Consider the following 12,146-nt stretch of genomic DNA (forward strand, 5'->3'; position numbering starts at 1 on the left):
CAACCATGCTGTTTAAAAGTGTTTATTTTTCCCTCGGTTGTACATTGATCCATTTTACATGCTTTTGATTATTAGCACGCTAAATCTCCCCGTTGGAAATTTCAATCAGCTGGCAAGTACATGTATGTAGTAACTTATCATATTAAGCTTGTCATGCATGCTTTTAACAGTGTGCCAGTTTTATATGACACGAGATGAACACGTAGGGCCTCCTACACCTATTGTGTACAGATATGATTTGTTTTAATTTGTTTGCAGAGATGATCTTTTACGAGCCATAAAGAAGTTGAAGGTGTTAGGTAACGGGTTTACTGTGATACCTGTGGGGCGGACCTATCTAGTCCAGAGTGTCCCTGGAGAACTAAGTATGGACCATACCATGCTTCTACAGCAGGCACAGGTGGGTACATTGTTAGGTAACGGGTTTACTGTGATACCTGTGGGGCGGACCTATCTAGTCCAGAGTGTCCCTGGAGAACTAAGTATGGACCATACCATGCTTCTACAGCAGGCACAGGTGGGTACATTGTTAGGTAACGGGTTTACTGTGATACCTGTGGGGCGGACCTATCTAGTCCAGAGTGTCCCTGGAGAACTAAGTATGGACCACACCATGCTTCTACAGCAGGCACAGGTGGGTACATTGTTAGGTAACGGGTTTACTGTGATACCTGTGGGGCGGACCTATCTAGTCCAGAGTGTCCCTGGAGAACTAAGTATGGACCACACCATGCTTCTACAGCAGGCACAGGTGGGTACATTGTTAGGTAACGGGTTTACTGTGATACCTGTGGGGCGGACCTATCTAGTCCAGAGTGTCCCTGGAGAACTAAGTATGGACCACACCATGCTTCTACAGCAGGCACAGGTGGGTACATTGTTAGGTAACGGGTTTACTGTGATACCTGTGGGGCGGACCTATCTAGTCCAGAGTGTCCCTGGAGAACTAAGTATGGACCACACCATGCTTCTACAGCAGGCACAGGTGGGTACATTGTTAGGTAACGGGTTTACTGTGGTGCCTGTGGGGCTGACCTATCTAGTCCAGAGTGTCCCTGGGGGACTAAGTATGGACCACACCATGATTCTACAGCAGGCACAGGTGGGTACATTGTTAGGGAACAGGTTTACTGTGATACCTGTGGGGCGGACCTATCTAGTCCATAGTGTCCCTGGAGAATTAAGTATGGACCACATCATGCTTCTACAGCAGTCTCAGGTGGGTACATTGTTAGGTAACGGGTTTACTGTGATACCTGTGGGGCGGACCTATCTAGTCCAGAGTGTCCCTGGAGAATTAAGTATGGACCACATCATGCTTCTACAGCAGACACAGGTGGGTACATTGTTAGGTAACGGGTTTACTGTGATACCTGTGGGAAGGACCTATCTAGTCCAGAGTGTCCCTGGGGACTAAGTATGGACCCCACCATGCTTCTACAGCAGGCACAGGTGGGTACATTGGTAGGTAACGGGTTTACTGTGATACATGTGGGGCAGACCTATCTAGTCCAGAGTGTCCCTGGAGAACTAAGTATGGACCATACCATGCTTCTACAGCAGGCACAGGGGGGGACATTGTTAGGTAACGGGTTTCCTGTGATACCTGTGGGAAGGACCTATCTAGTCCAGAGTGTCTCTGGGGACTAAGTATGGTCCACACCATGCTTCTACAGCACGCACAGGTGGGTACATTGTTAGGTAACGGGTTTACTGTGATACCTGTGGGGCGGACCTATCTTGTCCAGAGTGTCCCTGGAGAATTAAGTATGGACCACACCATGCTTCTACAGCAGGCACAGGTGGGGACATTGTTAGGTAACGGGTTTACTGTGATACCTGTGGGGCTGACCTATCTAGTCCAGAGTGTCTCTGGGGACTAAGTATGGTCCACACCATGCTTCTACAGCAGGCACAGGTGGGTACATTGTTAGGTAGCAGGTTTACTGTGATACCTGTGGGGCGGACCTATCTAGTTCAGAGTGTCCCTGGGGACTAAGTATGGACCACACCATGCTTCTACAGCAGACACAGGTGAGTACATTGGCATGACACAGACACAGGTGGGTACATTGGCATGACACATGTTGGGTACATTGGCATGACACAGGTGGGTACATTGGCATGACACAGGTCGTTACATTGGCATGACACAGGTCAGTACATTGGCATGACTCAGGTCAGTACATTGGCATGACTCAGGTCAGTACATTGGCATGACACAGGTCGTTACATTGGCATGACACAGGTCAGAACATTGGCATGACACAGGTCAGTACATTGGCATGACACAGGTGGGTACATTGACATAACACTGGTTAGAACATTGGCATGACACAGGTGGGTACATTGGCACGACACAGGTGGGTACATTGGCATGACACAGGTGGGACACATTGGCATGACATAGGTCAGAACATTGGCATGACACAGGTGGGTACATTGGCATGACACAGGTCAGAACATTGGCATGACACAGGTCAGTACATTGGCATGACACAGGTGGGACACATTGGCATTCCACGGGTCAGAACATTGGCATGACACAGGTCAGCACATTGGCATGACACTGGTCAGAACATTAGCATGACACAGGTGGGTACATTGGCATGACACAGGTGGGTACATTGGCATGACACGGGTCAGTACATTGGCATGACACAGGTGGGACACATTGGCATTCCACGGGTCAGAACATTGGCATGACACAGGTCAGCACATTGGCATGACACTGGTCAGTACATTGGCATGACACAGGTGGGTACATTAGCATGACACAGGTCAGTACATTGGCATGACACAGGGCAGTACCTTGGCATGACACAGAGAAAAGGCCTAAATTTCTCAGCCTCTGAGGAAAGTTTTTTTACAAACCTTCTGGGATTTAAAAAAAAGCCATTTTTATGCATATATACTATAAATGGTATTTTAGTGCCATAAATAGACATCACTCCTTACCCCAATGATCATAAAACATCATGAATGTGTTCACAGACATCATCTCTTGTATGAGTTTGTGTTTCCACCTTCTGGGTTCAAAAGCAAGAAGATTGTGATGAAACTTTATTCACAAACGCCTCCTCTTGCTAAAATTCATGTTTTCTACCTTCTTGGATCAAAATCAAGGTACCAATTATTTTAAATAAGATCTTGGTTTCATGGCTGTACGGACTTCATTTTGTATTCAGTGTCTGAAGATTTCACATATATCTTCTTTATCATGTGTTCACAATCATCCACTCTTGTATAAGTTTGTGTTTTGACCTTTTGAGGACAGAAACAAGGCAGCCATTACTATAACTATAATATTTGCGGTACCCCAGTCTTTAATGACTTCATTTCTTATCTGACTCTCCTGAAACTTGAAATAGTTCATGTTCATATAAACATTTCCTCTTGCGCAGGTTGTTACTTCAATCTTTCTGTCATCATTGTTCCTATAGCTTAATATTTGACTTCATCTACTCTCAGACGCTCTAAACAAAAAAGCATTTCTATTCACTTCCAGTCACAAGGTTATTTTGAATATCATCTTTTATAAATGTATACATTTACCTTGTTATATGGAATCTTGAGTCAATGAATTTAAATGTTAATAAATTTGGTAAATAGGCCAAACTTTCGCCCTTCATCTGTAATTTTCCATGCCAAACTTCTGCCCTTCGCCGTGAAATTTTTCCGGCTAAACTTCCGCCCTATGCCGTGAAATTTTTCCCACCAAACTTTCGCCCCTTTGCCTGATATTTTCCCCGCCAAACTACAGCCCTTCGCCTGTAATTTTCCCCGTCAGACTACCGCCCTTCGCCTGTAATTTTCCCCGCCAAACTTCACCCTTCACCTGTAAAATCTGAATACAACCATTGTTAATTTCACCATTCATGTTTATAAATAACTATGTAAAATATATTTTTGACTTATATTCGCCAGAGAGCGAAAAAGGCAAATATTAAACTGCACCAAAAACTTACGGATATACAGTAATAGGTTTAATGTTGAAATTCGTTTCTAATTAAGGTTTGTCTGGCTATTAATCTTCTGTGTATAACAAACCAAATAAAGTAATAACCTCAATATGTATATACTTAGTAAACAAGAGAGTACCTATTCCATTTTATTTGCCAGGAGCAATATGGCTTCCGATAGAATCATGTGATAATTAGAGAAGTGCTAATCTCATTGTCCTCATTCACTCTATGTTTACAGCCAATCTTTACTAGTTACCCCAATCAAACAAGTACTTGCCAATTAAGTGCACCAAGATTTCATCCCTCAAGCCATATACATTAACACGTCCTATTAGCTTGGAAAGCCAAGATGGCTGCAGCCCTCCAAAGTAGGTTTTCCAGTTCCAGGTCATCAAGTATAAAATAAAATGTCAATCACCAATCATTAATTCTATATCGGGCTGATTTTACAAGTACACACAAAGTGAGGTCAGTCACAAACAATTGTTATACCATCTTCACTTTTATTGCAACATAGGTTTTATAAAAAGAGGAAATAGTTTCTTGGAACAAAGTTCATCAATGCAGTGTTGACATGATGTCATAAGGATTGAACAACATTTTTTTTCATCAATTTAATGGTAGTATCAACATTGAAAAAAACCCTTCAATCCTTATATTTACATTGTAAAGTGTTAAAAATGATTGACATTAATATGGATATTATCTGATATTTTCTATATTTAAGTGTCTGTGTCGTCAGTGCAAACATGATTCCTAAAACAGCATAATGTTACAAAAATGTTTGCTTCTAAATTTGTCTCATATGGTTTGAGGTGGGAGGAGAAGCTTCAAAATGACGATGATCAAACTGCATTCATAGCTCTATAAACACAATATCTTCTGGGAAAGCTTATAGGGGAACTTGCTGTTGAAATGTAAATATACACAATTGTTATGACTGGGGAATGTGTGCCTAAATTCTGGAGAATCACAGAAATGTACATTGATCACATAATCACTGGAGCCGTACACATAGTTAAACCTACACCACTATGCTATCAATGATCGTAACAGTGATAGAAATAGGTTGACGTGTTGTGAAGGCCAATTTATCGTTTTTATATGCCCATGAAGCTGACCTAACTGTTTGGACCTGTCATGAAAGTCAATAGGTTTTGTTTGATCAATGATTGTAATTGAATTTTTATCCTCATGATAGTTTTATTTTGACAAGCCATAAAAGGCGAAGAATTGATTTGCTCTGCCATTAGGGTCTGGATTTTTTTTACCAATCATAAAGGTATTTCAGTTGATTTTACCAGCGATTAATGTGAAGGAATTAATTTCATTAACCATAAAGGTCAATTAGTTCTATTGTTTGACCAATGATTATAAGTTCATTGACTTTCATGACCAGCCATCAAGGTCAGTGTATTGTGATGAAGGTCATTGCAATGTTTTCATTAGCCATGAATGTAAGGTTGTAGTGTTGTTTTGACCAGTGAATATTGTCAGTGAATGAACTTGATCAGTCGTAAAACTAACAGTTTTGTTTTTACCTGAATGAAGGTCACTGAATTGTTATAACTTCCTCTTATGAAGGTTAAATTGGTTTTTTTCATGAAGGTCACATTTTCGGTTTTGCCATATCTCATGGCATTCATAAAGATTGTTTAATTGTTTTGACCTCCTATGTACGTAAATAGATTGTTTAATTGTTTTGACCTCCTATGTCCGTAAATAGATTGTTTAATTGTTTTGACCTCCTATGTACGTAAATAGGTTGTTTAATTGTTTTGACCTCCTATGTACGTAAATAGATTGTTCAATTGTTTTGACCTCCTATACGTAAATAGATTGTTTAATTGTTTTGACCTCCTATGTACGTAAATAGATTGTTTAATTGCCAAGAAGAACAATAAAGTGTATAAGCCAGTGATGAAAGCTTGTGAATTGCTTTCACCTACTGTAATGTGAATGTCAATTACTCTGACAATTGATGAAGGTTGTTGAATTGTTTTATTACATTCCCTTTGTCAGTTTTGCCATATCCCATGACTTTCGTGAAGGCCATTGAATTGTTTTACCGGCTAGGAACTTGAAGTTCTGTTGTAGTAATTAAGTTCTGTAAGTAAATCGTCAGTCCTAGTAATAAATATTTCATTGTTTAACAGCTCGTCAGTCCTAGTAATAAATATTTCATTGTTTAACAGGACGCAGGCTTTGTGACAAAATCGGACTTGCTGTCAGGACTAAAATGGGAAGAAGACAGAGCTGGACGAGCTTTGGTTAGTTAATATTTAAACATTTATGTAAATATATGCGTTGATTTAAGCAATAATAATAAAAAAAAAAAAAATCAGCAAGTAAAATACCCTGTATTTCCATGCTGTAGGAGGAACTATTTTGATTAGAAAAGTTAAAACTTGCAAGGCTCTTTGTTTTTCATTACAATCTCAGCATCATTTGAGTTTTTCGAGATTTGATTTTCATATTTTTGATGTTGTATTGCCAGGATTTCATGGTGAAGGAAGGCTTGGCTTGGCTGGATGACCAGGCTACACCAGAGAGACAGTACTGGTTCCCGAGTTTCTTCCCGTACACTGCTGTCACGTCCTGAGGAAAGTGTACGTGAACTTAACACTTAATCGGCACAAATGGATGAAATGATCAGCATCTGATAAAGCGTATTACTGAAATAGGAAATCCGAACAGTACAGCCCAGCATCTGGTGTAGAGTATTACTGAAGTAGGGGAGCAATCCTTGTGAACACCATCCATTAGAGTTCCTTTTGAGTTTACAACTACAGCTTTACTTGAGTATATTAGAAGCTTAGGAACATACAAAACTGAGTATCAAACTGTAGCTGTGTCAGAACAAACAGGTCACTCTCTAAGAGTGCAACTCTCTTTTGTCTAGCTTCAATATTTTGCTTATTTGCTTATAAATAAATGTTTTTTATATTATTTATATAAAGTTCTAATATAATGGCATAGAGAAGAAATGTTAAAAAATCAGTTCATAAATATTGTAACAAACCACTAGAATATTGTGCTTTATATAGACTGAATTGTTCAGTCTAAAGGCATATGTTATTGTTGGTAAATATAAATTAAACAATAAAACTTGATACAACCGCCATTGTTTCATTTGTCACCTTCCAAACTTCTATTGTATTTCAAAGTTATTGTTTCCTGTTTTCTTAAGAAGTTCTTTTATTGTCTCTCCCTCTGTATACTATTGCCAACCACTTTACCAAATTTGACCAAATAATCTTCAAGCCCAGCATATGCACTCCTGTCCTTTTTTCTTGTCAAAGAGTCCTTTTTCCTCAAAATTGCTAAGGGTACTTATTAGGTTTGAAAGGGTAAAGCCCCAATATTTCCCATGAGAAATGTTGACAATAATCGCAAATGAAAAAAGAAAAGATACTGAAGATGCAATTTAAGTCAAATTTCTTTTCTCATATCAGATTGGTAACTTGTTAATCTTCCTGTGTACTATCATTGTCTCGCTACTAACTGACACAAGACAATAAGGCAGAGTGTGGAAAACAGACACACAAGACACTAAGACAGTGTGTGAAAACAGACACAAGACACCAAGACAGGGAGTAAAAACAGACACATGACACCAAAGAAAGGTGTGAAAACAGACACAAGACACCAAAACAGGGTGTGGAAACTGACATAAGACACATAGGCAGGGTGTGGAAACAGACACCAATCACCAAAAAAAGGTGTGAAAACAGACACAAGACATCTAGGCAGGGTGTGAAAAAAGACACAAGACATCTAGCCAGGGTGTGAAAATAGACAAAAGACATCTAGGCAGGGTGTGAAAATAGACACAAAACACCAAAGTATGGCGTAAAACAGACACAAGACACCAAATCAGGGTGTGACAACAGACACACAACACCAAAGAAAGGTGTGAAAACAGATACAAGACACGAAGGCAGGGTGTGAAAACTGACCCTGATTTGGCGTCTTGTGTCTGTTTCACGCCCAACTTCTTCTAAAAAACCAAGAGGCCTAGGATGATGATATTTGGCCAGTAACATGCTGAAATGAAGGGCTATCAAGTTTGTTCATATCAATGACATTGACAAACATTCAAGGTCACAGGGGTCAAATATGTTTAAAACCTTTAAATAACTTCTTCTGAATAACCGAGAGGCCTAGGGTGATGATATTTGGCCAGTACATGCTGGGATGAAGGGCTACCTAGTTTGTTCAAATGAATGACCTTGACTTAAATTCAAGGTCACAGAAGGGCAAATATGTTTAAAACCTTTAAACAACTTCTTCTGAATAACCAAGAGGTCCAGGGTGATGATATTTGGCTAATTGCATGCTGGGATGAAGGGCTACAAAGTTTGTTTAAATGAATGATCTTTATCTTTTTTTCAAGGTCACAGGGGTCAAATATGTATTAAACCTTTAAACAACTTCTTCTGAATAACCAAGAGGCCTAGGATAATGCCAGTAACATGCTGGGATGAAGGACTACCAAGTTTGTTCAAATGAATGACCTTGACATATATATTCAAGGTCACAGGTGTCAAATATGTTTAAAAAAACATTGAATGACTTCTACTTAATAAGTAAAAGGCCAAGGGTGATGATATTTGGCCATTAACATGCTGGGATGAAGGAATACCAAGCGAATGACCTTCACCCAAATTCAAGGTCACAGTGGTCAATATATGTTTAAATCTTTAAATGATTTGTTCTGTATATTTTGCCAGAAGCATGCTGGGTTGGAAGACTATAAACTCTGTTCAACCTAATGTCCTTGTTCGACATTCAAGGTCACAGGCGTCATATGTTTAAATCTTTTAATAGGTTCTTATGAATCAAACACTGATATTCTGCCTGTAGCTGTATTTTAGTCTACTTTTAAGATAACAAATGTGAGATTAATACCAGGTGAGCGATGCAGGCCCATTGGGCCTCTTGTTTTGTTAAACGCAAAGAGCCATCACCATGATTAAAAGAATGTGTGTAATGATGCATGTTATATTCTACCTGAGGGTGCTGTTTCATGGTAGTGACAAGGCTCACTAACTCTTTACTTCAAATGACTGAAAATATGAAAAGGAGTGTCTAATATATGTATCTCCCATATGGTTTTATATAATAGATAATTATTTCTCTCAATCATTTTGAGGTTTACTATTAAATGTGATCTTGCTGACCTCACCAATCGAAGGTAGAAAGTTCAACATGTGTTTGGCATTACAGAATGTGTTTTAGTGTCTGCAACACAAACTAGGATGCATAGTTGATGCTGATAGTGAAGTCAAACGCCACAACATGTACATGTCAAAGAGAAAGTCAGGGGGTAAACATGTACATGTCAAAGAGAAAGTCAGGGGTTAGAATAGGAGAGTTGGGACCCATCACTCAGAAATAAAGACAAACATCACGTTAAGCCAATCGCTGCTTTTATTACAAAAGGGACTATTTGACATTTTGAAACATGTTTTAGGTGTTGTGCATAAGTTATAAATAGTGCAACTTAAATTGATTACTATGAAGTTGATATTCGTAAAAGTACTTAATAGACACCTACTATATCGCGGTTATTAACCTCTCTGTAATATAATACATTATTTTGGAAAAACTGTAAAGTGTGTGATACAGTATCTGGTAGGATATTCATCAAATCAATGTCACATTTATATAACAAGAGGACACCTCGATCACGACGTCATGCTGATTAGTCAAGGTAGAAAACTCCACTGAAATATCTGTTTTGGAGCATTACCGAAGTCTCTGGGAATTAATCAAGGATCTGTCACGGTGTTATAGACAATTTGGCACATGCTAGTGGGTGTGGGTGTGTGTGTGTGTGTGTGTGGGGGGGGGGGGGGGGGGGGGATAACTGATGACATGGCAAGCAAAGCAAGCGCCCACTCAATTCCTTTTTTTAATGTTACTATAAATCAATCAATCCATTCAATCTAAAAATCAATATATATATTTTATGTTATTAATAATTTATTTTCTTGTCAAACACATAATATTCGATAAAAATGTCAAACAATGGTACACCATTATATAAACATTTGCCAGCCATGGCTCAGTAGCCACAAGTTACATACCTGGAGTAGTGGTGCCTTACTTACAGCTCTGAGGATTAATGCACGCTATGTGCTGCTGCAATGGTCCATGTTTAAGAATAATAAATAGCACACAACTACTTTTGTTGGAACCTAAACATTTTGGCAAACTAACGTTTAAAATATTCATCATAACACTCCTAATAAGTTATTGAATTTGGAATAGTAAATTATAGCTCACCTAGCCCCAAGTGTAAATGTATAAAGTTCACGGATCCCTTCACCACCAGAAAATGCATGAATCCCTTTACTACACACACACAAAAACAGAAAAAAATACACGTTCCTTAAAGACCTTAGCTGTTCACAGCTATACACAAACCCAACCATAGATCTATGAAACTTGAAGCAAAGAAAGTAAAATCTGACGAAATTTAGAATGTAAGATACATAATAATGCGTATTTCTGAAACCTCAATACCAGACTCCATCTAGACTCCATTTATACTCCATCTAGACTCCATGTAGACTCCATGTGGACACCATGTATACTCCATCTAGACACAATCTAGACTCCATTTAGACTCCATGTAGACTCCATCTAGACTCCATTAAGACTCCATGTAGTCCATGTAGACTCCATGTAGTCCATGTAGACTCCATGTAGACACCATGTAGACTCCATGTAGACTCCCTTTAGACACCATGTAGACTCCATGTAGACACCATGTAGACTCCATTTAGACACCATGTAGACTCCATGTAGACTCCATGTAGACTCCATTTAGACACCATGTAGACACCATGTAGACTCCATGTAGACTCCGTGTAGACTCCATGTAGACACCATGTAGACACATGTAGACACCATGTAGACACCATGTAGACACCATGTAGACTCCATGTAGACTCCATATAAATACCATGTAGACTCCATGTAGACTCCATGTAGACTCAATGTAGACTTCATGTAGACACCATGTAGACTCTATGTAGACACCATGTAGACTCCATGTAGACTTCATGTAGACTCCGTGTAGACTCCATGTAGACACCATGTAGAATCCATGTAGACACCATGTAGACTCCATGTAGACACCATGTAGACGCCATGTAGACTCCATGTAGACACCATGTAGACCCCATGTAGACACCATGTAGACTCCATGTAGACACCATGTAGACCCATGTAGACACCATGTAGACACCATGTAGACTCCGTGTAGACTCCATGTAGACACCTTGAAGCCTCAATGTAGACTCCATATAAATACCATGTAGACTGCATGTAGACACCATGAAGACTCCATGTAGACACCATGTAGACTCCATGTAGACACCATGAAGACTCCATGTAGACACCATGTAGACTCCATTTAGACACCATGTAGACTCCATGTAGACTCCATGTAGACTCCATATAAATACCATGTAGACTCCATGTAGACACCATGAAGACTCCATGTAGACACCATGTAGACTCAATGTAGACACCATGTAGACTCCGTGTAGACTCCATGTAGACTCCATGTAGACACCATGTAGACACCATGTAGACACCATGTAGACTCCATCTAGACTCCATGTAGACTCCATATAGACTCCATGTAGACTCCGTGTAGACTCCATGTAGAACCATGTAGACACGATGTAGACTCCATGTAGACTCCATGTAGTCCATGTAGACACCATGTAGACATCATATAGACACCATGTAGACACCATGTAGACTCCATGTAGACTCCATGTAGACACCATGTAGACTCCATGTAGACTCCGTGTAGAATCCATGTTCACTCCATGTAGACTCCATGTAGACACAATGTAGACTCCATGTAGACTCCGTGTAGAATCCATGTTTACTCCATGTAGACTCCGTGTAGACTCCATGTAGACTCCATGTAGATTCCATGTAGACACCATGTAGACTCCATGTAGACTCCATGTAGACTCCATGTAAATACCATCTTGACTCCATCTAGACTGCATGTAGACACCATGTAGACACCGTGTAGACCCTATGTAGACACCATGTAGACTCCATTTAGACACCATGTAGACTCCATGTAGACTCTATGTAGACACCATGAAGACACCATGCAGACACCATGTAGACACCATGTAGACTCCA

At 39.7% G+C, this 12,146-nt stretch overlaps 1 protein-coding gene across 1 annotated transcript; it reads left to right on the forward strand.

Annotated features, from left to right (window-relative positions):
• The first annotated feature begins 236 nt into the window (after positions 1–236).
• Positions 237–7,083, forward strand: LOC110463176. The gene is made up of 4 exons (XM_021517557.1): positions 237–299; positions 417–985; positions 6,161–6,235; positions 6,463–7,083. The coding sequence occupies exons 2-4, from the start codon at positions 485–487 to the stop codon at positions 6,565–6,567; spliced, it is 681 nt and encodes a 226-aa protein (XP_021373232.1). The 5' UTR covers positions 237–299; positions 417–484; the 3' UTR covers positions 6,568–7,083.
• Positions 7,084–12,146: the final 5,063 nt, after the last annotated feature.

Source organism: Mizuhopecten yessoensis, unplaced genomic scaffold (genome assembly GCF_002113885.1).
Source record: "Mizuhopecten yessoensis strain PY_sf001 unplaced genomic scaffold, ASM211388v2 scaffold10869, whole genome shotgun sequence".
In the NCBI taxonomy this organism is placed as follows: domain Eukaryota; kingdom Metazoa; phylum Mollusca; class Bivalvia; order Pectinida; family Pectinidae; genus Mizuhopecten; species Mizuhopecten yessoensis.